The 27,988-nt window shown below is 36.6% G+C and overlaps 1 protein-coding gene across 1 annotated transcript; it reads left to right on the top strand.

The window, feature by feature from the left end:
- Positions 1-122: 122 nt before the first annotated feature.
- On the top strand, positions 123-27,988 carry PCGF6 (polycomb group ring finger 6). The gene is made up of 10 exons (XM_049855604.1): positions 123-541; positions 1,326-1,425; positions 1,533-1,629; positions 2,670-2,725; positions 2,825-2,884; positions 4,099-4,207; positions 8,779-8,806; positions 14,202-14,300; positions 19,579-19,665; positions 26,819-27,988. Exons 1-10 carry the CDS (start codon positions 194-196, stop codon positions 26,873-26,875), a joined length of 1,041 nt encoding a protein of 346 aa, XP_049711561.1. The 5' UTR covers positions 123-193; the 3' UTR covers positions 26,876-27,988.

The raw sequence follows: 27,988 nt of genomic DNA, 5'->3' as shown, positions 1-27,988 counted from the left end.
AGGTAAGGCCCGCTCGCCCCGCCCTATGTACCTGAGGGGTACCTTGGGCTAGGTGAGGAACATTGAACTACATTTCCCATCGGTCCCTGCAGGCCTCCGCGCCTGCGCACTGGCAGCGAAGGGTGGCCCGCCAAACTCCCGCGCTCTCGGGCCACCTCGCCCAGCCCCAGCTCACCTCGCCTCAGCCCGGGACATGGAGGGCGTCGCGGCGGGCGGCACGAGCACCGCCAAGGCTGAGGGAGCCGCCGCGACGCCGCCCCCGCCGCCCGCCTCCCCGCCGGCCCTCACCCCCGCGCCCGCCGCCGACGAGGAGGGCCCACTGCCTTTGCCCGAGGCGGGGGCTCCTGGCTGCTCGGGCTCCCGGCCCCCTGAGCTGGAGCCGGAGCGCGGCCTGGGCCGCTTGAGAGGCGGCTTCGAGGACGAGGACGAGGAGCTGGAGGAGGATGAGGAGCTGGAGGAAGAAGAAGAGGAGGAGGAGGAGGAGATGGGCCACTTCTCGCTGAGGCTGGAGGGCCGGCCGGACTCGGAGGACGAGGAGGAGGTATTTAGAGCCCCTGCCTGGCCGGGCCGGCCCGAGGGGCCGCGGGGACGGAGCCGCCCCCGGGGCTCGGGCCCTGCCGTTCGCGGCCACCGCCGCCCCTGCCGGCCTCGCCTTCGCGGGCGTGTGGCGCCGAGCGACCTGCCCCGGCCCGATCCCCTGCCGACCGGTCTCGTGAGGTTCCTGCAGTCGCTTGGGTTCTCCCGGGCCTCCTGCTCACTCCGCCTGGGAAGAGGTTCTGAGGCCGCTCTAAGGTCGCTGGGACTCGGGATCACGGCACACAACAACAGCGACAACGTGCCTGGAGGTTGGGCAGGCGCCGAGGATGCGGTGCCCCCGCCGCCCGTGCTCTTACAGCCAGACCCGGCAAACAAGTAAACGGTCCACTTCTGCAGGGTGTCGGGAGGATGAGAAACCCTTCCCCACCTGTTCAGTCCGTAACTGGAAGGATTTTTTTTTTTTTTTAGTATGGTAGCACACATTTTATCAAGTTAGGTCACGCCTAGCCAGAATTAATTTATTAAACTTAAGCACCAGTATCTGGAAAGGTTGGCCATTTTATGAGTAATTCATAAAGATGCTTTTTATCTGGCAATATACATTATATCCAGGCGAATAAGATCCCTCTGAAACATTGGTTTATGTTGTGTCATTGTAACTTCAGTATTTTGAAGGGCGGGAGGGAGTATAACATGTTTCTTTGTTGCAAAGCAAGTGACACATTGTTTATAATAACGTTTGAAAGGCAAGGACTTGTATTTTAAGACTATTTCCATTGCATTTGCAGCGCCTGATTAACCTCTCTGAGCTGACCCCATACATCTTGTGTTCCATTTGCAAAGGTTACTTAATAGATGCAACTACCATTACAGAATGCCTTCATACCTGTAAGCATACGGTTCGCATTTCTGCATATATTTTCAATTTTAGAAAAGTCTCTCAATTCTGTTTTTTCAACAAAGTTAAAAATTTTGTAATTAAAATTTTTCAACAGTTTGTAAAAGCTGCATTGTGAGACATTTTTACTATAGCAACAGATGTCCAAAATGCAACATCGTAGTACATCAGACACAACCTCTTTATAACATAAGGTAAGAGAAATATCTAAGTAAAATTTATGTTTTAAATATACTTTTTCTGAAAGCTTGCAAATTGTGTAGTTGGGAATAAATTCTTGATCTGTCTTAAAATTAGAAGACAGGGTACTAATTCTTTTAAGAAATATGTATAGAGCACTTAATGTGTACCAGGCACTGTGCTATCTGCCGGGGACTGTTTTTTAAAAATGAGAGATACAGACATCTTGTGTATATTCATCCCATCTCTCAAGATAATGAGGCTAGTTTAGGCTTGTTATCTCAGTATATTAAGAATTTTTTTAAAACAATACTTGAAGCAACTGGTTTCTCTTTTAGAAAAGCCTGTTCATCATGGGTCATTGTGATTTATTAATCAAATTTTCAGTTCCTGAGCATCAAATGTTCAGTTTTCATTCGAAGGGAAGAAAAATCCTGTAAGTAAATATCTTGCATTCATTCAGCAAATACTGTTAAACTTTTACTTCTGTCAGGGAAGCATTCTTTGCAGATGATACAAAGAAGTTCCAAATAGCCTTTGCCAGCTCCTGTCTGGAGGGGAGATGAGAAGGCAGAGGGGGACAGAAGCTAGCTGAATGAATGTGGAAATAGAGGGTGGAGAGGAGTGTGCTGTTTCATTTAGGGGCGAGCAACTGGGAGTATATAGCAAGGTGTGTATAAGTTTATGTATGAGAGACTGACTTGATTTGTAAACTTTCACTTAAAGCACAATAAAAATTAAAAAAAAAAAAAAAAAGCCTTTGTCTTGAAGCTCACATTCTTACGGTTTGGGTATAAGACCAGTACATGTCAAACAACATAGTGAACTATTCAAGACAGCCCATGATTGCTTGCTAATTTATAATTACTTGAGATTCTCTCAGGTGAATTATATCTTAGGCATCATGCCTGCTACCCGGAAGTAACTGACTTCTGAGAAAGGAGAAATCCACTCAAGAGGGAACAATTTGTTACCTACAAAGAGCATCATTTGCTCTGTACCAAAATGCATTTTTCCAAATTCTAAGGTGTTCTCCATCCTTTCTTTTTATTAGGTTGGACCGACAGTTACAAGACATAGTATACAAATTAGTGATCAATCTAGAGGAAAGTAAGTTTCTTTTATTCATAGTTGTAAGTCCCAGAATCTCTGCCGACTCCACTAGTTACATTTAAAGTATAATTCAGTCTGTGTTTTATTATTTTTTAGGAGAAAAAAAGCAAATGCATGATTTCTATAAAGAAAGAGGTCTAGAAGTGCCTAAGCCTGGTAAGTTTGGGTGTATACCATATTTATGAAGAATACTAACTTAATAAAGTTTGCTCCCTTTGAGGTTCTCCTTGATGATAAGTAGTTATAAGATCAAAGAGAGAGAGAGAGATTTTGAAGAAAATGTTGTCATATACTCCATTTTAATTGTTTACAAACATTAAAGAGTGTAGGCTCTGGAGCAAGATTGCCTGAATTTGATCTAAGCTCTGCCACTTTACTAGCTGTGTGACTTTGGCAAATTACTTCAATGTCTCTGATTCTTCATCTACAATATAGGAATAATAGTATACTTCATAAAATTGTTGTAACAATATATTGAGTAATATAAAGCACTTAAAACAGTGCCTTGCACATAGTAACTGCTGAAACATAATTTTTAAGATGATGGTAATATCGCAACATGGAAAATTTGGTCAGATTTGGGTAAATTCTGGCTCTTCCACTTAATACTTAGGTGACTTTAAGCAAATTGCCTAATCTCACTAAGCCCCAGTTTCTTTGTCAGTTAAAAAAAAAAATAAGAGTAGTGGTACCACCTATATGCAGTCCCCAGGTGGTACAAATGGTTAAGAGCTCAGCTACTAGCTGTATGGTTGGCAATTTGAACCCACTGAGGTACCTCAAAAGATAGGCCTGGCAATCTGCTTCTGAAAGATCAGCTTGAAAACCCTGTGGAGCAGTTCTACTCTGCACACATGGGGTTACCATGAGTCAGAATCAACTCGATGACAACTAACAACAACCACCACCTATATCATAGGATTATAATGAGGATTAAATGAGATGGTACGTGTAAAGTGCTAAGCATGAGCTCTGGCATGTAGTAATACTTGTTAAGAGTTATCTACAACTGTTGTTGCTTTGATGAGCTCTTTCTCCGGTTTTCTTATGCCAGCCACATGTGTCCATTTTCCACTGCAGAGTGGTCCCGAGTCTTGCCTCTAATTTCACTGGCTTTGATGAGCTCTTTCTCCGGTTTTCTTATGCCAGCCACATGTGTCCATTTTCCACTGCAGAGTGGTCCCCAGTCTTGCCTCTAATTTCACTGGCTTTGACTCATCAGCTGATGTTATTAATGAAAGGGAGATTGAGTGCTTTATGGTCTTTTAAATAGGTGGCATAATTATTAATACCTGTGTAATTATTTTTCCAAGATCTCAAATTAAGAAATTTTTGTCTTTACTCAACTTCTTTATTTGGCTATCAAATAGCTGTTCCACAGCCAGTTCCTTCAAGTAAAGGAAGATCTAAGAAGCCCCTGGAATCAGTGTTTCGTATTCCACCTGAACTTGACATGTCTTTATTACTGGAGTTCATTGGGTGAGTACCCTCAAAATCTATTTCTTAACCTTCAAATAAAACATTAAGTCCCAGCAGTTATGAAATCTTCCTGAATTTGGGTAAAACCAAGTTTTTCTGACATCCTTTTAAAAATTAATTATGAAGTATTTAAGACATAGAAAAAGGTGTAAGAGTAGTACAATAACCACATGTATACCCACCACCTGGCTTAAGTCATAAACCATTTCTAATATAACTAAAGCCCCTTGGATCCCGCTTTCTGTTCACTCCCTTTCCTTCAGAGGTTAATATCCACTCTCTTCAAAATAGTGTTTGTCCTATCCTTACATTTCTTTATATGTTTACTACATGTGTATCTATTCTGAACCATGTGTAGAATTGGTTTTGCCTATTTGGTATTTAAATAGTATCATACTATGTGTTTTGCAACTGCCTTTTTCACTCAATATTGTGAGTCACCCATATTGGAATTCTCACTATTGCATGATACTCCATTAGAATGAATATACCACAATTTGTCTTTTCTTATATTGTTGAACATTTAGGTTCCTTTCAATTTTTTGCTATTATAAACAATGTTGCTACATATCTCTCATGTATATGTATTCATTTCTCTAAGGGTATAGACTTGCTGAGTCTTAGGCTATGTTCATCTTCAACTTTAACTGATTTTGCCAAATTGTTTTCCGAAGTAGTTGGACATCTTTTTAATTCAAATAAATTGCTTCTTATTCCATTATACTGCAACATTGTTGAACAGTCTGTAATGGCCACAAAGTTGGCATGTATCAAGCTATAGTTTTTAAAAATACTTATGGTTCACAGAGTAACATGCCTTCTTGGAAAATCCAGATATTCCGTTTTTGTGTTACCGATACCTGTTTTACATCTCAGTCATTTCCTCCTTATAACGCTAGGTTGCCAAGATCATTTAATATCTAGCTTGTACTATGTGGTCTTTATCTTTTTACCTTTTTATCTTGTGTTCTTAATAATGTTAAGAACCTCTAAGAGGCAGGAAACCTTTCTTATGGCTCTACAAAGCCCCAGAATTTAACACAGAGTAGTGGGTGATGATGATGAAATAAAGATCTCTTTGGAGAATGAGAAGAAACCATGTAATTTCCAAATTCAATATCAGCAATTTCCATTAGTAAAGAATATGTTCCAACTTAAATGTCCAAAAGGGAACTGTTTAAATAATAGTTTTTCTACACACCAGTAAGATAGATTTGTATGTGCTGATGTGAAACAGTACTAATTATATATTAATGTATTAATCTAAATTATATATTAACCAAAAAACCAAACCCATTGCAATCGAGTCAATTCTGACTCATAGCAACCCTATAGGACAGATAAGAACTGTCCCATGGAGTTTCCAAGGAGTGCCTGGAAACACGTATATGCACATATTCCCTGCCATCCTCTTCAAAACACACACATACACAAATGGGCACATGCTATATATATATAATATATATTCTCTTCTGCATTTTGGATGGAAAGCCTAGGGTGGATGTGCCACTGTTGGAGCCCTGGTGGCACAGTGGTTAAGAGCTATGGCTGCTAACCAAAAGGTTGGTAGTTGAAATCCATCAGTCGCTCCTTGGAAACCCTATGGGGTAGTTCTACTCTGTCCTATAGGGTCACTATGAATCAAAATTGACTCGATGGCAGTGGGTTTGGTTTTGATTGGTTTGGTGCCACTATTACCTCATTCTTTGCCCACAGAGGAAATCAATAATTAATCACGACTGGCTTTCCTAACGAGTGAGACTTGACCACAATGCTGAAGGCAGTCGTCACCAGTTACAAAAATTGTTACATTATTAACACAGTCTCTGCTGTAGTGGAAAGAGCTCAGACTTGGAATAAGACCGTCTGAATGTAAGTCCTAGCTCTGCTGTTTTCTAGCTTTGCAACCTTGAACAGATCACCTTTTGTTTATTCATAAGATGTTTATTAAGGTCCTGCTATGTATCAGCACTGTGCTAGGTGCTCAGAATATAGTTTTATAAGTCAACTGTGGTCCTTGCCCTCATGGGATTTTCAGTTTTAACTTCACAGAGCTTCAACTTCCCTATTTGTCATATGAGAGAATGGAACCTTATATGTTTAATGATTATAATGGGTATTCTGTCTACCTCATAATATTGTCCATTATCTCTTTTCAAATGGTTGTAAAACAAACCAAACCCGTTGCTGGCCAAGTCGATTCTGACTCATAGTGACCCTGTAGGACAGAACAGAACTGCCCTATAGGGTTTCCAAGGAGCTGCTGATGGATTTGAACTGCTGACCTTTTGGTTAGGAGCTGTGGCTCTTAACCACTGAGCCACCAGGGCTCCTCAAATGGCTATGGGGTAAGGGGACTTACAATGGCAAGGAGTCTTTTTGAAGTCACCAGTTCCCAGAGTTAAATCCCCAGGTTTTCACTACATGGAAATACATAATTGTTATCATAGAAGTCCAGCTATTGGGGATAACCCTGGGAAGCTCTTTCATGGCAGGACAGGTGGCAGATGAATTTCGACCTGATCTAGGAAATTTGGTCCAGCTCGTGATTCTGCATAAACTGGAATAGAGAAAAAAACTGAAGTAGATTCAGCCTGTGGGCAGTAATTTTCAACCACTGGAATATGAAATCATATTTTCCCCCAGACTGGAATATACATGTTTTGTGATCTTGAGACAGTTTCTTACTTCTTTTTGTTCTTCAGTTTCTCCATGTAAAGTAGAAGATTATAAAAAGAAATAACCTCAGACAGGCAGTATAGTGTGTAGAAAGAGCATAGGCTTTGAAGAGTCTAACTCAAGGTATGTAATCTTTGGGATGTAGCTTAACCTTCCTGATCATTAGTTTCCATATTTCTAAAATGAGGATTATAAAAGCAATACACGGGATTGTTGTAAGAATGAACATATGGTATTTTTAACATGGCTAAGCTATTGTCAATGTATAAATACTGAAATATTGCAGGGTCATTAAAAAATAAAGGTTAAAGTAACCCATCATACTGTAATATGTAACCTCTATACACTAAAGAAAATTATCTCACATGAGTTAAGTGTGATATGTCTGCCAAAAATTGTGTGCAATCTTTAGCTCAATGATATTTAGTAAACCAGGGAGGTAATATCCCACTCTACTCTGTGTTCATCCTAAAGCTCCTAGAGTTTTAGGAGGGTATTGGTAAACTGAAGTATAACCAGAATAAATGGTCAGAAAAACTGTGTCATATGTGGTAGTGGAAGGAACAAAAGATCTTTAGCTTGGAAAAGAGAAAAAAATCATAAGTCCCTCAAGTTAACTTCAGATCTTTGAAGGATTATCACACAAAAGAAAGACTGGATTTAATTCACAAGAATACCAAAAAGCAAACCTAATAGCCGTAGGTATAAGTTACAGAGAGACATATTTGATTCAACATAAGCAAGTAATTTCTAACAAACCAAACCAAACCCAGTGCCGTTGTCAAGTCGATTCCGACTCATAGCGACCCTATAGGACAGGGTAGAACTGCCCCACAGAGTTTCCAAGGAGCTCCTGGCGGATTCGAACTGCCGACCCTTTGGTTAGCAGCCATAGCACTTAACCACTATGCCACCAGCGTTTCCAATTTCTAACAAAGTTGCCCCCAAATGGAATGGGTTGACTTGATTTCTGCCTCTTTAAGTATTCAAAGAGAAGCTAGATGCCATTTGTCATGGATTCTATAAAGAGAATTCTTGTAATGAAGAATGTTCTATAACTTTCTTAGATTTATGTTTATGTGTGTATATTTTATATGTTTATATGTGTATATTTTATATATTTATATATAATGTTATATTGTTACATAAATATTATGCTCAAACCCTATTCTTTACAACGTGTTAGGGAAGAAAACACAGGCTTTGATGCTAGGCACACCTCAGTTTGAATCCCAGCTTTATCACTTACTAGCTCTGTAACCTTAATTAAACCTCACCGAGCTTAATTTTCCTTGTCTGTAGAATGGGGATACAAATGCCTAATTTGTAGGGCTATTGTAGGCTAAAGGCTAAATGAAAAACATGCAGATACCTAGTATATAGTAGATGCTCAACAAAAGTTACTGCCCCTTGTTCTCCATCATGATGTAAAAATGATTTAGTCAAGAAATCTCTTTGAGCTTCTAGGCGAAAGACAAACAGTAAAATCATGACCAGGTGATTTTGCAGCAAGTGAAATACAACAGCCTTCTTGTAAGAAATCTTACCTTGTAAAGGTTACTGTAGAGAAAAAATATTTTCATTATGATATTTTTAAAAGGAAGTTAGATTTTAAGCTGGAAAATGTTAGAATACTAAAAGTAGGAAAAATCTAAATATTAAGAATATACTTTTAATTCCTGAAATTAAGTATATATACTAGAGAAAGCTGCCTTTGTCTTACCACTAGGTGGCAGAAATAACAAACAGTTAACTAAATTTTATTTCATAAAGGATTACCTGACTGTCTGAAATTTTAAAATAAATTGATGTTCCTCAAATATTTGTTACTTTTCTGTTATATAATTAGACCTATAGTTTAAATATTGATTAATTTTGCTCTCATTTTTCAGTGCTAATGAAGGTACGGGACATTTTAAGGTATTTTACTTTTTCATTTTCATTCATTTCACAGGAGGGTTCTATAACACACAAATTTCAGAGTCAGATTAGCAGCCATAGGGAGATTGTCTTCAATTACAACAAAGAATATTTTGTACATAAACATTATTGAAATATGAAATACATTCAATAATGCTCTCTTCTAATAGGTTTATAAGGAAAGAGACTTATTAAGTAGGGATTTGTTATTAACCCAGAGCAGTAGTCAAAGGAAAAAGAAATGAGTCATTTTTAAAACTCTAAAGTAAAATGCTATGTTGATTTGGTGACAAAAATGTTTCAAAGCATTTTTTACATAGTTGGCATTTAGAGTTAATATGAGCTTAAAAATCCTATTAGCGTGTAATATATTTGGCTCAAGTTAACCTGCCCTAACTTGTTACTTCAATCGTTTACTGAGATTTTCAAGGTAAGAATGAACTCCTTTGTAACATACTTAAGTTCAGTGTTGTCTGAAAGGCTCCAGAATCTCAGGTGCCATTGTACACAGTGTTGCTACTATGAGCTATTCAGGAAAAGGTAACTTTTTTAAAGGGGGCAAATCAGGCCTTATAGTTACTTCAGATTGTAAATATATAAGGAAATAGGTAACTTTGGTCTGTTCAGATTTTCAGTGGCTTTGTCAAAGTTTATACAGAAAGTTGGGTGAATTTTACCTTGTTGGGCATACTGTTTTATAAATACACTGGCTCACAGATATGAATTAAAGCACAGAGACAGATAGGTACATCTCTGGATGAAGTATATTATAGATGTCCTCCAGAGATCAACGTGATAGAGGGAAGGCAGCGTCAAGTTAACCCCACGGTTTTTGGTAAAATTGTAAAATATCAAACTAATGGTGACAAACTTTAAGAATTTCTTCCCTAGCAGCATGGTGGGTGTGAAAGCGGCAGGTAAATTTCTATATGGGAGAAGTACTGGGTCATATACTCCTAAAACCAAACTGGTTGCTGTAAAGTTGACTCTGACTCATGGTGACCCCATGTGTGTCATAGTAGAACTGTGCTCCAGAAATATCCCTTGAAGTCTTCTTAAACCACACAACAGGTTAGTTTAATTAGCAAAGAATGTCTGCCTTGAGCATTGTTTATGTTAATGGAGGAGGAACAATCTGGAAAAGGAGGGTGAGGAATGGTTGCACAACTTGAAAAAGGTAATCAATGTTACTCAACTGTATGTGTAGAAATTTGAATTGCTGTATTTTCTGTTTATATTCTCCACAACAGCAACAACAAAAAAAATATTAAAGCAGAAAAAGGGATGAAATTCTAATACATTCTACGATATGAGTGAACTTTGAAAACATGATGCTGAGAAAAATAAACCAGACTCAAAAGGACAAGTATTGTGTGATTCCACTTATACGAAATATCTAGAAGAGGCAAATGCGTAGAGACCATAGTCAGTTAGTGGTTGCCAGGGACTGCGGGGGGAGGAAAGAATGGGGAGTTATTGCTTAATGTGTACTGAACTTCTGTTTGGGGTGAGTTTTGGAAATGAATAGTGGTGAGGATTGTACAACATGATGAATATAATTATTGTCACTGAATTGCATATTTAAAAATGGTTAAATTGGAAAATTTTATATATATATTTTATCACAATAAAATAAGTAAAAAATTAGAGTTCAATGCAAGAAAAATATTATAATGAAAGATAAAAATAAGGTGGCAGAGCTTTTAGATTAAAGGAGTTTAAAAGGGCATGACAACTAAATGCAGTATGTGATTCTTCATTAAATCCTGAATTTAAATAAGAACAACCTATAAAGGATATTATTGGAATAATTAGAGAAATTTAAACATGGATATGTAGATAATTTTACTAATGTTAAGTTTACTCAATACCTCTATAAACTTACTGATAATTGTAGTTATGTAGGAGAATGTTCTTATTCTGAGTAGATAACTGCTGGTGTATTCAGGCATAAAATATCCCAGTGTCTACTAATTACCCTCAAATGGTCCATGGGCAGGAATATATATATATATATATATATATGTATACACACACACACATAGGTAGAAATAAAGCAAATATAGCAAAATACAGCAGTATATTAACAGTTGGTGAACTAGGTGAAGGGCATCTGGATGTTCATTGTGCCGTTCTTACAACGTTACAAATTTGTCATTTGTCAAAAAGTTGGAGGTGAGAAATGAAAGAAAACAACCATATCAAATATCTAGTCAGTGTTCAAATTTTTAATTTTCTCAGTTTCTTGGTAGATCTTTAAATCTGTGCATCCTCTATTTCTTTTTTCTTTCGATTTGTTGTTGAGACGCAATCATTTGTCCTATAGTTTTCTACAGATTGGGTTTTGCTGTTGCGTCTTTGTGGTGTAATTTAACATGTTCTTCTACCTTCTGGCTTTCCCATAAACCGGTGGTTAAATCTGAGTGTTGATGAGATTGAGGTTTGACTTGGGAGGGGCAAGAGTATTTCATAGGTGGTGTTTCTTTCTTTCATCAGGGGACACATAGTATCTGGTTACTTTGTAAGGTTAGCAGCCATTGATGCTCCGTGTCTAAATCTTTATTTACTAGGGGTTGAAAAGTGATGCTATAATTTTTTCTTCTTTTATTAGTTAAAATACGTATGTAAAGAGAACCTTTGCTTTATCTATTTAGTTCCCCAGTGATGTAGTTCATATAGGAAAGACATGGTAAATATTTGATTTTCTTTTCCTCTTTACTTACCAGCTTTCAGAATAATGAGGTAAAATCATGGATTTAAACATGTTTCTGGTTTAATCCGTTTCAGTTATTATCCTTAAAAAAAAAATTATCCTTACTGATGTTCAAATCATTGTATTATAGATATCAAAGTCTATGATAGCTACCTTGCTATCTGATATGACAAGATGTTCCACGCTCAACTTGTACATCTGTTGCCCCAGACACAGAGCCAATCATCTCTCCAAGTCCTAGCTCCGTTTGGAAACCCTGGTGGTGTAGTGGTTAAGAGCTACAGCTGCTAACCAAGTGTTGGCAGTTCAAATCCACCAGGTGCTCCTTGGAAACCCTATGGGGCAGTTCTACTCTGTCTTATAAAATTGCTGTGAGTCTGAATTGACTTGATGGCAACAGGTTTGGTTTTGTTTTAGTTCTTTTTGGCTGTGATTGGTATTTCAGAATCACAATCTGGTCCCTTGGGTTCACATTGCTACTGGGTTGGTCACTGTTTCTAGGCCTTTTCAGTTGACAGAGATAGGAATTTTTTTCAAGGTTAAATATATCATGAGTTGATACTGTTTTTTGAAAGGCATTTTCAGTGCCATACATTATCTAATGACAGAAATAGCTGATTTTTTAAAATTTCCCTGTACATCTTAGACTGGCTTCTTATTTCAACTTTTTATCAAATCTTTTGTATTATAGATAGCAGGGAAGATTACCATACTTAATGTCAAAGAAGTATAATTCTTCTATAGTTTTTTTTTTTTTTTCTGTTTATTTGCAGGTGGTAGGAGGCTATTAGGTGTAGAGGAAAAATAATGAGTTGACCATCTAGTTGAGAACTGGTTTTATAACCTCCAGGAAAAAGAACAAATGGTCTTTGAAAAAAGTTGGGTTCAAATTAAATAGGAGAAAATACTTCTGTTAACTTGTGAGGATGGGCTACGGGGACTAAGGTTAACAATGTGAGAACCCTAGCTTTGAAAGTCGAGACTAATATTTTTTCTTTCAGGTGTTAGCATATCTCATAATTCTGTTCTGCATGATCTAATAATTATAGCTTATGCTAAATTAGATTAATTTTAACAAACACTTGGGGCAAGGTTGAAGTGTTCACCAAGAATTTAGAAATGGGAGAAGTCGGATTGTTCTCTGCAGGTATACCTGAAGCCTACTCTTGAGATGGCAAACTCTGGACATTGACTTCCAGAAATGCACTGGTTGGCCAGCAGACGTTTAGCTAGAGTATCCATAAGATGGAGTTTCTCAAGGCATCTGATAGGATTCTCATGCAGATCAGGCAGTGTCACCTGCAGTGAGGGGACTTCATTTGGGGTACCGCTGCTGTGTCTTCTCAGTGAGTCTGCTTTCATTTTGTGAGATGATTCCTATACCTGCATTAAAAGAACATGAGAACTTTGCCGTTTTTGTCTAGAGCATATCACTGTCCTATGGTGACAACTGGGCTCCCTGTAAGAGTTAATATTCTTCACATAAAGAGCAAAATGATACAAATCATCTTAGAGAAACTGGCTCACAGCACAACGGTAATAACTATTTAAGTGCTTGCTATGTGCCAGGAATGGTTCTTAGTAATTTACATATATTAACTCATTTGTCCTCATGATAATTCTGAGATAAGTACTGTTATTATCTACATTTTGCAGTGGGGAAACAGAAGGGTTTAGCAACTTGCCCAAAGACTTGCAGCTAGAAAAAGGCAGAATCAGGATTTGAACCCTGGCAATCTGTCTCCAGAGTACTTGTAGTTCACACCTGTGCTATCTGCTATATTGTAGGAATACAGGATAGATCTATATAGTCAGGAAAGGTCTTAAGAATCCATACTACAGATAAGAAAGCTGAGCATTATTATTTTTAAAAAATGGTAGCCATTTTTATTGGCTATTTCTGCTTTATTGTTGTTGTTAGTTACTGTCAAGTCAGTTCTGACTCTGCTGTTGCTGGAAAAACATTGCTCAAGTTTTCCTAAAAGGTACCTTTTAGTTCTTCTCCTGATTGCCTCAGATTTTCATTTGCATTAGATGGTAGTGTCAGGGAGAGAGTGGCTGAATAAGCAGTAATTTCAACTTTTAAACCCAGTTTGTTGAAGAAACCAGGTTGTTTTAGACATTTAATCTTGGGTGTTCTCTGTTTTACAAGTGTAAATTCCGTGCTTGGCCTGAATGAATAAATTTTACTCGAACTATGTTGGCATCTCCGTCTGGAGGGGAGATGAGAGGGCAGAGGGGGCCAGAAGCTGCCTGAACGGACAGGAGGAGAGAGAGTGGAGGGAAGGGCTGCTATCTTATTCAGGAGAGAGCAATTAGGAGTGTATAGCAAGGTGTATGTAAATTTTTGTATGAGAGACTGACCTGATTTGTAAACTTTCACTTAAAGCGCAATAAAAATTAATTATAAAAAAAATTTTTTTTTTTTACACTTGAGTTTTGTTTTATTTTGAAACCAGCAGGCCCTTCTATTTAAAAAAAAAAAAAAGTTGGTATATTTTTCAAAGAGGGGAAGCTAAGCAGAAATTTCTGTTTTTCTTTGCTGGATAAATTAATTCAAATTTTATAGTCATTTTTTCATAAGTCTTATTAGATCACCTTTGCTATGAAACTTGCCCTATGGTTTGCACATTTTAAACACCTGTTTAATATGGAAATATTTTATCTATCTGTTTTTTGTAGCCATTGGAAAAGAAGTTTGTCCGAGTTTCAGGAGAAGCCACTATTGGGCATGTAGAAAAATTCCTCAGAAGAAAAATGGGCCTCGATCCAGCTTGTCAGGTATAGTACATATGTGTAAAAGGAGAGGTGGAATTGTGAGATTGCCTTTAGCACGTTGAAAAAATAGCTGTCAGTAGAATTTCATGCAGTGACTTGTTTTTTGATGTTGTGGACATTGTAAATGTAATTGAATATTGGCACACAGTGATTCTAATCCCCAACTTTAACCACATTTGACTTGTTGGCTGTTTCTCACTGCCACTGATGACTATCAGTTGGAGTCAGAGGAAAGCTGAGAATGTGAGAAGTAATAAAGAGCTTCAAGGGCCAAAAGTTCCAGCTCTTTCGCATTTGATGACAGGAGTTAGAGTAAAAGATTATCATCCACTTCTCTTCAGAGGACACCCTTGCCTTGTTGTTATACTTACTCAGGTATAACCATCAAGCTCAAGATACCTAGAAAGTGAGATTATTTGTCTGTCTAATATAGACCCTATTAGTTTTTTAAGGATTGAGAAAGGTCTCCTATTCCAGATGTATAATATTTCTTGTTGTAAGACAAACCTCAAGCTTTATGTATTGATGAACATAAATTATAAATTACTCATCATTAGAAGTTTTGGGAACCCAGTAAAAATGGCACGTTTATATATTTCCGTCACTGGGTAAAATCTCGTAGAATAATTTTTATCTAAAATACCATTTGCTGTTGATTAATGTTTTAAAACAATGACTGAAATGTTGCTAGTGTTTTTCAATACCAATATGTCTATTGGCACTAAGTATGTAAAAAAAAAAAAGTATGTAGTAGATATAAAATTCAATGAAATGTGACTTGTTGGACTTGACATAATGGTTGTTGTATTTCATGGCAACTGAAAACTTCAAATGACTTAATCTATCACCTTGTAGGCACATACTTCAGGTTATTCTTTGTCTTTTAGTTAGAAATAGATGGCTGTTTAGCGACTCCTGGACAAAGAATTGTGAGTGATCTTTTCCAAACCAAAATCAGACCCACTGCCATTGAGTTGATTCCAACTCATAGCAACCCTATAGGACAGAGTAGAATCGCCGTATAGGGTTTCCAGAGCTGTAAATTTTTAAGGAAGCAGACCGCCACATCTTTCTCCTGCAGAGTAGCTGGTGGGTTCAAACTGCTGACCTTTTAGTCAGCAGCCAAGCATTTAACCAGCGCACCACCAGGGCTCCACTGAGTGATCCCCTGAACAGTCATTTCTAAAAGCAGAAGTCAGAAGACTTGCTCCTGATTGTTTAGAATAACTAAAAAGTACTACCCAAGAGGGTCCTCTCTAGGTTGTAGATTGCTTCCTGTGTGGCTAGATATTGATCAGAGGACTAATAGCCATTACAAGTCTCACATTTGGTGTTTTAAGAGATTTGATTGTCAAAGCTTTAAGTTGATTTTAATGTGTAAAAATGTGGGTTTCTTTCTTCCTCCTATCATAGAATTCAAGGTGTTTAACATTTTGAAATAAAATGATATAAAATTTATTTCAGCCTTTATTCTGTCAGTTCTTGGCTACTCTAAATATTCCTCCCCAACTCAGGTACTACTTAGCTGATAACATTCATAAATTACCGTTTTCACTAAAATGTTAAAATAATGATACAGAAAGTTATTAAATAAGCAGACCCATTAAATTGTGACTAAAATTATTTAAGCCTTCTAAAGCCAAGAGAGAATAGGAGTTATTTCTAATGTGAACAAGATATTGAGCTAGTTTACTGGTAATCAAAACAAAATTCTTGGTGTCCTCAGTCACTTAAGCCTGCTATGCTGACTTTCTTTAAACCAATTAGCCCCAGGTAGGAAATGTGTGCTTTGTTCATAGCTATGTGACCTTCATATGAGGTTAGTTACTAGCAGGAATGAATCATTACCAGGGTCTTGTGGGGACTATTAAATGATAAACTATCTTTAAAGTTATTTTCGCAGATCAAAATAAAGAAGGAAGACATTTCTGGGGGAAAAAATACAGTTCAGGACTTAATTCAAATTCAGAGATGAATAATTATGTGAATGGATTTCTTCCAGATAGAGACTCCAGTGTGTCTGGATTACTGTGATTGATTTAGTGGTATTTTCAAGTCTTGAATGATGCCTTACTGCATTTTGCATTATAAATAGTTACCCTGGTGTTATTTGTGTTCCTTTGTACATTGTTTGATCTTCAGAGCTTATTTTGTTTTTATGAAATGAGATTTAGAAAATAAACATCACGTTAAGCACTGAAAAGTCTTTATGTAAAAGATACCATACTCAATTTCATTGTTAATCCTACTATAACAAATTACATCTTAAAAGGTAGAGTTTTTTTTTTTATCATTATTTATTTGGTATATGACCTTAACCTACTATTAAATTTGGTTTCTAAATCATTAAAACAAAACACTTGACTATATGAGAGCAATGTATTCCTACCATTCATTTCATTAGTAAGCACTCATTGAGCATCTGTATACTTGGCCATCAGAGTACAAAGATGAGAGAGAAAATTCATGCTGTCGAGGACTCAGAATTTTGTAGGAATGATATACAAGTAAACAACTAAATGACAGTGGGCCATGATGAGTACAAAAATAGAGATAGCACAAGTGTGACTGCTTTAACTCTGGAGGAGTCTAGGAATAGATTTGAAGAATAGATAGGAATTTGCCAGAAGGACAAAGGAAAAAAAGAACTTTCTTGCAAAGGAAAGAGTATGTATTAACAAAGAGGAATCAACCAGTGTGGCTTGTAAAGCACAATTCAGTGAAAAATTCTGTCTTGGAAGCTCTAGGGTGATCTTGCTTTTAAAAAGTTAAGGGTTTTTCCTCCCTTCAGTAAGACTGCCTTCACAGCCTGATTTCTCCTCTGAGATCCAGAAATATTATTGTATTGAGTACTCTGGGTGTGTCTTCTCCGGACTGGAAAGAGAGAGCATAGTAAACCTATGCATGGATTTCTCCAGACTCTGCCTGTATGCCCTTACTATGTTGCTGTAAAAAACCTTAGCCATGATTATGCTGAGTCCTGTGCTTCCTTTGATCATGTGATCGTCTTGGGGAATGCCCAAAATACAGATGTAACTTTCTGTTTGAATGAGGTAATTTAGGAGATATTTAGCAGTCAGGCAGCTTTTAAAAATTGGCGTCTAAAACTGAAAGCAATTTAACTGTCTATCATGGGGAGAACGGATATATATACTATGACATATCCATACAGTGGGACAATTTGCAGCCATTGAAGAGAGAGCTCATTATGTACTCTAAAAGATATGGCATATTAAGTTTGGTTTCTCTTCAGGAATTTGTAGAACAATATATGTAGCATGATCCCATCTTTGTAAAAACAACAACAACAAAAAACCTGCATGTACTTACATTTGGACCATACACATCAAACTGTTAGTCACTGGCTAACCTCTGAGAACTGGGCCTGAAGTGTGGGAGGAATCATCCTTTTTTACTTTCTGCCCTCTTTTTTTTAATTTGTTACCGTATACCCATCTGTTATTTGAATTTGTTACAATAAATTGTAACTAAAAAAAAAAGTGTAAAAATCCAAGGTCGAGAAGAAAAATATGGTAATCAAATCATAAATATATACTATGTGTTGAAGCCCAGTAAGACTGATGATGGTCTCTGGGTTGCTGAATACTTAATAAAAACATAATGATAGCTTCTAAATTAATTTTTCATGGATCTAAATTCTTTGCTAAAGATCTAATATTATACTTTTAAATCATTTTGCAAACAAATATAGCTCTGCCAATTTTAAAACTGGTAAAAGTAAAACAAAAATTGTCACTAATCTGAGATTAGGTGATAATCTGAAATATTCATTATGAGCTAGAACAGGGGTTAGCAAACTATGACCTGTAGATCAAATGTAGCCTACAGCCTGTTTCTATAAATAAAATTTTATTGGAACAGAGCCACACTTTGGCTGCTTTCATGTTACAATGGCAGAGTTGAGTAGATGTGACAGAGATCCCATGGCCCACAAAGCCTAAAATACTTACTATTTGACTCTTAATAGGAAAACGTTACTGACCCCTTAAACAGCACTTAGGCTTTGAAGAAAGGCAGACCACCTGGGGGCAGACCTGAGTTGAGATATGATCTTCGTTATTTATTGCCTTTGTGACCTTAGGAAAGTTTAACGTCTTCACCTCTTACTATCCCTATCTGTCAAATGGGAATTATAATACCTGTCTCACAGGAATATGAGGATTATATGAGATAAAATATGTCAAATATACATATATAGCATATGATACATAGTAGCTGCTCAGTTAAATGCAACTGCTTTTACTGTTCTTTCCCAACTACACTGAGGGCTTTAGAGAGATTAACCTGTTGGCAGTGTGTAGGATTTATTGGCGTAAACAGAATATGAAGGTAGGAAGTCTGGTTAGAAGGTGGTTTTAGTGGTTTGGGCCTAGGGGCAGCAGTTGAAAGGATGATATGGACTAAAATATTATGAAGAAAGAAACAACAGGACTTTATAACTGATTCCATGTGGGGAGAAAGAGGAATCAGAGGTTATATTCTAGTTTAGAAGACGGAGAACTTTCATACCGTCTACTAAATAGGGACATTAGGAGATTGAGCCAGTTAAGTGATATGTTTTAATAAGGTATTGAGGACCTGACCTTATTTTAAGGCAATGGGAGTGGAACACGTAGTGAGAGAGATTCGTATTTCTCTCTTAGCAAGTAAGTATACTGGAATCTTATTACAATATAGTAAGTAATTACACAATAATATCACTGTTTCTAGAGAATTTTATATAAAAATAGATGTATCTTAGCACTTTGACATCTAAAGGGCTAAAAAGACCTTGAAATTATTTCATCCATAAAACAGTTCCCTTGGTGTGAGCTTTAAGGCCATGTTATTCTAGGACTGACTTATGGCATTGTCAGAGAATGAGATAGTCCCTGTATAAGAGAATTTTTTCAAATAACTGTAGCTTTCCTTTTTAAGCATAAATGCCTTTTTTCTTTTTATCATTTTATCATGAAAATTTTTCAAAAATTTCCTTCCTGTGCATTTTTATATTGAGTAATTGAACATGATTTAAGGATTCAAGGAAATCATTTTTGAACGTCATTTATACTGTGTGCTCTTGTACTACTGTGTCCTCTAATACTCTTTCCACGTTACCTTATTTCTTTTTCATATGTTTTTTGAAACCTCTCTTGATAGTGTTTAATCAGTCTAAAATAAAATAGCGAAGTCTAGTCTGGAATAACTATGTTGATTTTTCATTTTTTTCAAATGGGTTTTTGAAGCAGGGAAGCAATCTGACTTTTGTATTTGCCCATAGGTAGATATCATCTGTGGTGATCACCTGTTGGAGCAGTATCAAACTCTAAGGGAAATCAGACGTGCAATAGGCGATGCAGCAATGCAGGTAGGTCTCCTGCCTTTTGCCTGACAGACAGGTTATGTGATGAAAGGAAAAAGTTCCATGTTATCACTAAAATTCAAATAAATATTCCACAGTCTTCTTAAAATTATCTGGACTATGAATAATAATTATAACTAATATTTATTGAGTGCCTACTATCTGCCAGGCACTGTTTTAATTAATTTGTATGGATTGGTTGCTTAGGGTTGGGGGGTAAATGGCAAGTGACTGCTAATAGGTGTGGGACTTCTTTGTTTAGGTGAGGAAAATGTTCTAAAATTGATTGTGGTGATAGTTGCACAGTTCTGAATATATTAAAAACCATTGAATTTTATACTATAAATGAATGAATTATATCTCAATAAAGCTGGATTGACACAGTGGCTGCAACAATGGGCTCAAACATAACAATTGTCTTGAGGATGGCTAAAGACTGGGCAGTATTTCGTTCTGTTGTATGTAGGGTTGCTGTAAGTCCAAAGGATGCCACAGCATCCAACAACAACAAAGCTGTCATAAAAAACAAAAAATCTAATCCATGGTAGAAAAAGATGAAAACAGTGCTTGCTTTGGTGCTGGGGACAGGGGTTGATTGGGAAGCGACATGAGGACACTTTGGGAGAATGATGGTAGTATTCTATTTTGATAAGGAGTTTGAGTTAAGCAGATGTATGCATTTGTCAAAACTCATACATTTCATTATATGTCAATTAAAAATACTTTTCTGAAATTTCATACTGATAATTTTTATTCTCTATATTCATCAAGCATAATGTCCTTCTCCAGAGACTGGTCCCTCCTGATAACATGCCCAAAGTATGTGAAATGAGATTTTGCCATCCTCGCTTCTAAGGAACATTCTGGTTGTACTTCTTCGAAGACAGATTTGTTCAGTTTTCTGGCAGTCCATGGTATATGCAGTATTTTTCACCAACACAATAATTCCAAGACATCAATTCTTTGGTCTTCCTTATTCATTTTCCAGCTTTTGCATGCCTATGAGATGTGATAGAAAATACCATGGTTTGGGTCAGGCACACCTTAGTCCTCAAATAACATGTTTGCTTTTTAACACTTTAAAGAGGTCTTTTGCAGCAGGTTTGCCCAATGCAATGGGCCGTTTGATTTCTTGACTGATGCTTCTGTGGACGTTGACTATGGATTCAAGTAAAATGAAATCCTCAACAACTTTAATTTTTTCTCCGTTTATCATGATGTTGCTTATTGGTCCAGTTGTGAGGATTTTTGTTTTCTTTATATTCAGGTGTAATCCATACTGAAGGCTGTATGTAGTCTTTGATCTTCAGTAAGTGCTTCAAGTTCTCTTCACGTTCAGCAAGAAAGGTGTAGGTTGTAATTATCCTTTACTTATAGGCATGCTTGAGTTATTGTAATAACAGTTTCTCACAGTAGCAAAGGTAATTGGCAGTAAAATAATTAAGGTGGATCATTTTTTTAAGGAATATCGTTATTTTATGTGTGATTTAAAAAGAAGGGAGAGGAATTAGTCATCTTTCTGTTTCTTTGTGAAATTAAACTGGCTTTACCATTGAAGTGTGAAATATTTTTGCAGTACAGTCAGCCTTGCAATAGAATGAGATGATGTTAGGACTTAGAGAAAAGAGTCTTCAGACTGTTTGGGTTCAAAAGTAAAAAGAAAAACAAAAACCTACTGATCAGCCTGCCAGGTTAATTGAGGAACAACACGTTCATAATGTGCAATTGCTTAGAGCTAGGAGAAAGAAAATAATAACATTTCATGAGCTCTTACTGGTACCACATACTATATTCCAAGTGCAGAAGAATCTATATTATCTTGTATAAGCCTTATAGCAACCTTAAAAGATGAAAACAATTATCCTCATTTCTTTTATAAAATTTTTATTTTGAAACAATTTAAGACTTACAGAAAAGTTATAGAAATAGTAGAGTTCCTGTATAGATGTCTCCCAGCATGTCCTAATATTAAAAACTTGCATAACCATAGTACAGTCATAAAAACTAAGAAATTAATATTGCTACAATACAGTTAATTGAACTACAGGCCTTATTTGGATTTTACCAGTTTTCCCAGTAATGTCTCTTCTCTTCCAGTATCCAAATCAAGGATTCCACATTGCATTTAGTTGCATGTCTTTTTATTCTCCTCCAATATTTGACAGTTCCTGAAACCCTTCCTTGTCTTTTATGACCTTGATACTTTTGAAGACTACTGGTCAGTTATTTTATATAATGTTCCATAATTTGGGTTTGTCAGATGTTTCCTCACAATTAGATTGAATTTATACTTTTTTTTTTTTTTTGGCAAGAATGCCACAAAAATGATGTGCCCTCGTTGCATCATATCAGGACATACATAATGTTGATATATCTTAGCACTGCTGTTTTTTTTTTTTTCCCTTTGTGTTTAAGGTAATTAATAAATATTTTGAGACTGTGTTGTTGTTAGGTGTCATCAAGTCAGTTCCAACTCATAGTGACCCTATGTACAAAAGAACGAAACACTGCCTGGTCCTGCAGCATCGTCACAATCATAGTTATGCTTGAGCCCATCACTGCAACCACTATATCAGTCCATCTCGTTGAGGGTCTTCCCCTCTCACTGACCCTCTACTTTACCAAGCATGATGTCCTTCTCCAGGGACTTATCCCTCCTGATAACATGTCTAAAGTATGTGAGATGAAGTCTCATCATCCTCTCTCTTAATAAGCATTCTGGCTGTACTTCTTCCAAGAAAGATTTGTTGATTCTTCTAACAGCCCATGGTATATTCAACATTCTTTGCCAACGTCATAATTCAAAGGCATCAATTCTGTAATATTTCTTTTGCATGCATTTGAGACAATTGAAATACCATGGCTTAGGTCAAGTGTACCTCACAGTGACATCTTTGCTTTTTAACACTATACAACAGCAGGTTTTCCCAATGCAATACACCCTTTGATTTCTTGACTCCTGCTTCCATGGGCATTGATCGTGGATCCAAGTAAAGTGAAATAGTTGACAACTTCAATCTTCTCTCTGTTTATAATGATGTTGCTTTTTGGCCCAGTTGTGAGGACTTTTGTTTCTTTATGTTGAGGCCTAATCCATACTGAAGGCTATAGTATTTGATCTTCATCAGTAAATGCTTCAAGTCCTCTTTGCTTTCAGGAAGCAAGATTGTATCATCTGCATATCACAGGTTGTGAATGAGTCTTCCTCCAATCCTGATGCCCTGTTCTTCTTCACATAATCAAGTTTCTCAGACTATTTGCTCAGCATACAGATTGAATAAGTATGGTCAGAGGATACAATCCTGACACACACTTTCTTGATTTTAAACCATGCAGTATCCGCTTGTTCTGTTCGAATGACTGCCTCTTGTTCATGCAGGTTCTGCATGAGCACAATTAAGTATTCTGAAATTCCCATTTTCACAATGTTATCTGTAATTTGTTACGATCCACACAGTTGAATGCCTCTGCATAGTCAATAAAATACAGGTAAACATCTTTCTGGTATTCTCTGCTTTCAGCCAAAATCCGTCTGACATCAGCAGTGATGTCCGTTGTTCCACATTCTCTTCTGAATCCAGCTTGAATTTCTGCCAGTTCCCTGTTGGTGTATTGCTGAATTATCTTCATCAAAATTTTGCTTGCATATGATATTGATGATAAAAAACCCAAAACCAAACCCATTGTCATTGAGTCAATTCCAACTATATAGAACAGTGTAGGACTGTCCTATAGAGTTTCCAAGGAGTGCGTGGTGGATTCAAACTGCCGACCTTTTGGTTAGCAGCCGCAGCACTTAACCACTATGCTGCCTTAATTTCCGTATTAATGATATTGGTCAATAATTTCCACATTCTATTCAATCACGTTTCTTTGGAATGGGCACAAATATGAATCTCTTCCAGTCAGTTGGCCAGGTAGCTGCTTCCAAATTTCTTCACATAAACAAGTGAGCACCTCCAGTGCTGCATGTTTGATGAAACATCTCAGTATTGATAGTCCATCAATTCCTGGAACCTTGTTTTTCGCCTTCAGGGCACCTTGGACTTCTTCCTTCATACCATTGGTTCTTGATCGTATGCTACCTCTTGAAATGGTTGAACATCGACCAATTCTTTTTGATACAGTGATTCTGTGTATTCCTTGTATCTTTTGATGGTTCCTGTGTTGTTTAATACTTTCATCATAAAATCCTTCAGTATTGCAACTTAAGGCTTGAATTTTTTCTTTAGTTCTTTCAGCTTGAGAAAGGCCGAGTGTGTTCTTCCCTTTTGGGTTTCTAACTCCAGGTCTTTGCACATTTCATTATAATACTTTGTCTTCTCCAGCCACCCTTTGAAATTTTCTGTTTAGCTCTTTTACTTCATCATTTCTTCCATTCACTTTAGCTGCTTTACGTCTCTTTCTGGTGTTTTCAGTGACCTTTTCCTTTCTTTATGTAGGATGTTCTTGATGTCATCCTACAACTCGTCTGATTTTCAGTCATTAGTGTTCAACAAGTTAAATATATTCTTGAGATTGTCTCTAAATTCAGGTGGGATATACTCAAGGTCATACTTGGACTCTTACGGATTTGTGTTAAGTTTCTTCGGCTTCAACTTGGACTTGCATATGAGCAATTGGGATTATATTTCTCCTTAAAACTTTACCCTCTAGTTTTTAACAGTCGTTGGTGGATATTATTATCTGCTTTTTTTACAGATGGGGAAACAAAGGCCTATTAAATAACTTGCCCAAGGTCATTTGGCTGGTTAGCAGTAGAATTGGGATTCACCTGTTGAAAAAATAAAACTTAAAGCCTAGGCTTGTAACAAACAGGAGGTTGGTTGATACTTTTTCAGGTGATTATTTAACCATTCTATTTCATGTTTTTAAAAATATAGCACCTTGCCAATAGTCTACATTTTAGTAACAACAACAACAAATTCAAAAGAATCTTTATAAAATATAAAAGCAAAATTGTTCCTTAGCCAAGTAAAATATATTTAGAGGTATAAACAAAACATTTCCTGGAAACTCTTATAAGGTCAAACTTGAGAAATCTTAGAAAATGTTGGTTGTATTTTTTTTTTTAATTAAGCTTGATTAGAAATGTAAGAAACTAGGACTAAAATCCCAAAGTCACTGGGATGGGTAGAAAATATAACCTCAATTCAAGAAATATTTTCGGAGTACTACTCTAGACAAATTCAGAAATGAGCAAGTCCTGGAACTCAAATAGCCTATAATACAAACAAAGACCTTATTGATAAACTGAGTTTCATGGAACGTCCCAAAATCTTACTAGATGAATAATTGTCTATGAGTCAGAATTGACTTGACAGCATCAAGTTTGGTTTTTATTTTTAAAGAGAAAGGGATGTAGTAAGGGAGAGAATGGTAGGAGCAAAGATCTGAGCAGACATAGGCCATGATAAGAAGTTTGGATTTTAATAAAGGTGGGAAACTATTGGACTGAAGTGACATGATCTGACTCACTTCAGTTAGATAGTTAAAATTAAGAACACCACGAACAGTAGAGAGGAGAAAAAAAATATATATATATATAGACACACACATAAAAAAGCTTTTTTTTTTTAATTTATATATATTATATAAAATAAATATAGACATCTGGATATAAATTGGTGTTATAGGTAATCATCTCATTTCATTAAGTGTGATTGTATATGCAATGAAGTGGTTTTGAGATATTGAAACAGCTTGTAAGCTATACTTTCAGTTTAATATCTCTGCCTATCAATATACTATTCTGGAAATTGTTTTCCATTTCTGAAACATGTACATGCAAAAAATTAACATTGTTTAAAATGTAACTTGGATGCTTATAAAACTGTTAATGGAATCTATTTGTGTATTAATAAAAATTCATTTACTTTGATTACTCCAGTTGATCTAGAACAGATCTGATGGTCCATGGGCCAAACGTGGTATGGGATTGTGCTTTACTTGGTTTATTCTGTGTTTCAAATATTTAAAAATTTAAATTCCTTTAGATAGACATCTGCTTTTCGGTTTACCACTAGCTGCCAACAGTCCATATTGGCACACACACCTAGCTCATGTATTCATTTTACTTTCTTGGCACCTGTAAGCATTTGAATTTGTGAACTGTTTTCTAGAATTCTGGCAAGTTTTCACTGGAGTTGCCAGGAACAGAAGCCAGATTATAGTGAGTTGAGTAGTGAGTGAGAAATGAGGAAGTAGAACCATGGAAAAGCTTAACAAAGAAGGAAAGGAGTAACAGCTAGAGCAGGATTGGAAGTGCCCGACTCCCTTCCTGTGTTGCCTAAGGCAAGACCATTGCTCACGGCATACTTTCTCAATGAGCCCCCTTTGTTATCTTGTTTTCCAGTCCATATTAGATTAGAAACCATACTTTACAAAGGAGGATTGTTTGCTAGATGCAACCATGGTAAGAGCACAGAGAATTAATTAAGGCCTGATATCAAGAGAGGAGACAGAAACTCACAAAAAGCAGATTAAAGGATTGAGGAACACAGCATCTGACTGTCATTTAGTATAGGATTTAGTTGTCCCACAACCCCTGAGGATATCACTGTGTTACAATACAGAACAGTTGCTGTTCATAATGATGACCCCAAGTCATCAAGGAAAGGTTAAGTTGTACTGAATGATCTTTAAAGAGAAAAGAAAAGGTATGATATATTTTAGACTTCTATAAAATAGGTAAGAGTTTCTAAGTTTCAGTAGTGAGCTACATTTACACGGAAATGAACATTTCATTTCTTAACAGATCCATGATACTTTCTGAAAATTGAGTCTTCTTTAGGAGATTCCAATGCCTTGGTAGTCTATTAAGTAGCCTGTGGAGAAGGGAAGGTGTATCTTTTTCAGTTCTTTCTGAAGAACTGTTTAATCGTGAATAACCCTGGCTAACAAAAAAAAAAAAAATTTTTTTTTTTTTTTTTAACTATGGTAGTTTCAGAATTGGCTCCTGAGAATCATTAAAAAGATAGGTTGACAGGGAAAGTGTTTGGTGATGAGGTGAGTAAATAAGTATATTTATCTCATATCGTTTATTCTCTTTAAATAAAATTTCACTTCAGTGTTAGGTTCTGAAAAAATAAACAAGCTTCAACTTGATCGTTTACATAACTGGTTTTCAAGTAACTGCAAAGTACTTTTTTTTTTTCAGGATGGTCTGCTTGTCCTTCATTATGGCCTTGTGGTTTCTCCTCTGAAAATAACTTGAAGAATCTAGAAGTATTATGAGGGAAACAAAGTGAGGAGGCTTCTGCAGGACTGCATCTCACCAAAGATTTCTACGAAACATGTAATTGCTACCACTTTGTGCTGTTTGAGTTACAATTTATCTATTTTCAGCACTAAGAACCATAGCGTTTATAAGTACAACTTAGAATGATGGAATGCACTATTTTACTAGAGACTCTATATAAAAACCATCCATAGCTCAGGGGGAATATTCCAAAACATTGAATTTTAAAATTCCTTTTGATTTAAGATACTCTGACAGTAATTTTGCCTCCTTATTTCTGAGGCAAATCAGTTACCATGTTCTTCTTTGAGCCATATCCCTTTCAAGTTGATGGTTGGGATTCTGCTCTCAGGGGTGGCATCAGTTGGTCACTCATCCTTTTGGAAAAGAAGTACGCTTTTGAACTAAAGATACAAAACCAGTCTTTGTTAATTACAGGGTGTGTTCTCAGACAAAGACCAAAACTATTGGCCACTTTTGCATGTTGCCATCATATTTCCAACTTGTATTTTTTTTTTTTTTTGTAGCAATACTACTAAAGGGATATTACTCAATTCTAAAATGAATGAATTAGCATCTTTTTGTGTGACGAGACTGTCTTCTTTAGGGTTATGGCCCGTATCATAAGCCTTCATTCAATGTAATGAGACTTCTTGAATCTTTTCTACAGCAAGGGGACTCTTTGGTATGACATGTTAGTTTGGTTACCGTTTATTTCATTGGAGTGCATACTGTGGTGGTTCATCCTCTATAATGGCACGGCTTCCGAAAGCAATAGAAAATTTACGTGAATTCGAGAAATTTACAGAATATGTGCTCATTCTTTGTTTCCTCATGAAGTCAGTTTAATGTTCATTTTCCCATTACTTTTTTCAATCATTTATAGGATAAAGGTGCTTGTGAGACCACTCACTTGCATGCAGACTTCAGTTTTAAACATTATTTTGCCTAAAATAATTGTGATGCTTTTTAAAAGAAATATTTGTAGACTGTTTCACAGCAAATTTCCAAGCCTATATAGATAGAAATGATTATGAAATTCGGCAAGGATTGGCGGTTGTTTTATAAAGAATTAGTTAATTGTGTATA

The sequence above is a fragment of the Elephas maximus genome, chromosome 16, assembly GCF_024166365.1.
Source record: "Elephas maximus indicus isolate mEleMax1 chromosome 16, mEleMax1 primary haplotype, whole genome shotgun sequence".
Lineage (NCBI taxonomy): Eukaryota > Metazoa > Chordata > Mammalia > Proboscidea > Elephantidae > Elephas > Elephas maximus.
This window is presented reverse-complemented; position numbering and strand designations above follow the sequence as displayed.

Bases quoted from the DNA above. Each gene is read 5' to 3' on its own strand.
- PCGF6 (XM_049855604.1), top strand. From the start codon at position 194: ATGGAGGGCGTCGCGGCGGGCGGCACGAGCACCGCCAAGGCTGAGGGA. The intron at 1,426-1,532 runs GTAAGCATACGG...ATTTTTCAACAG, and splicing joins TACAGAATGCCTTCATACCT to TTTGTAAAAGCTGCATTGTG. The intron at 19,666-26,818 runs GTAGGTCTCCTG...TTTTTTTTTCAG, and splicing joins TAGGCGATGCAGCAATGCAG to GATGGTCTGCTTGTCCTTCA.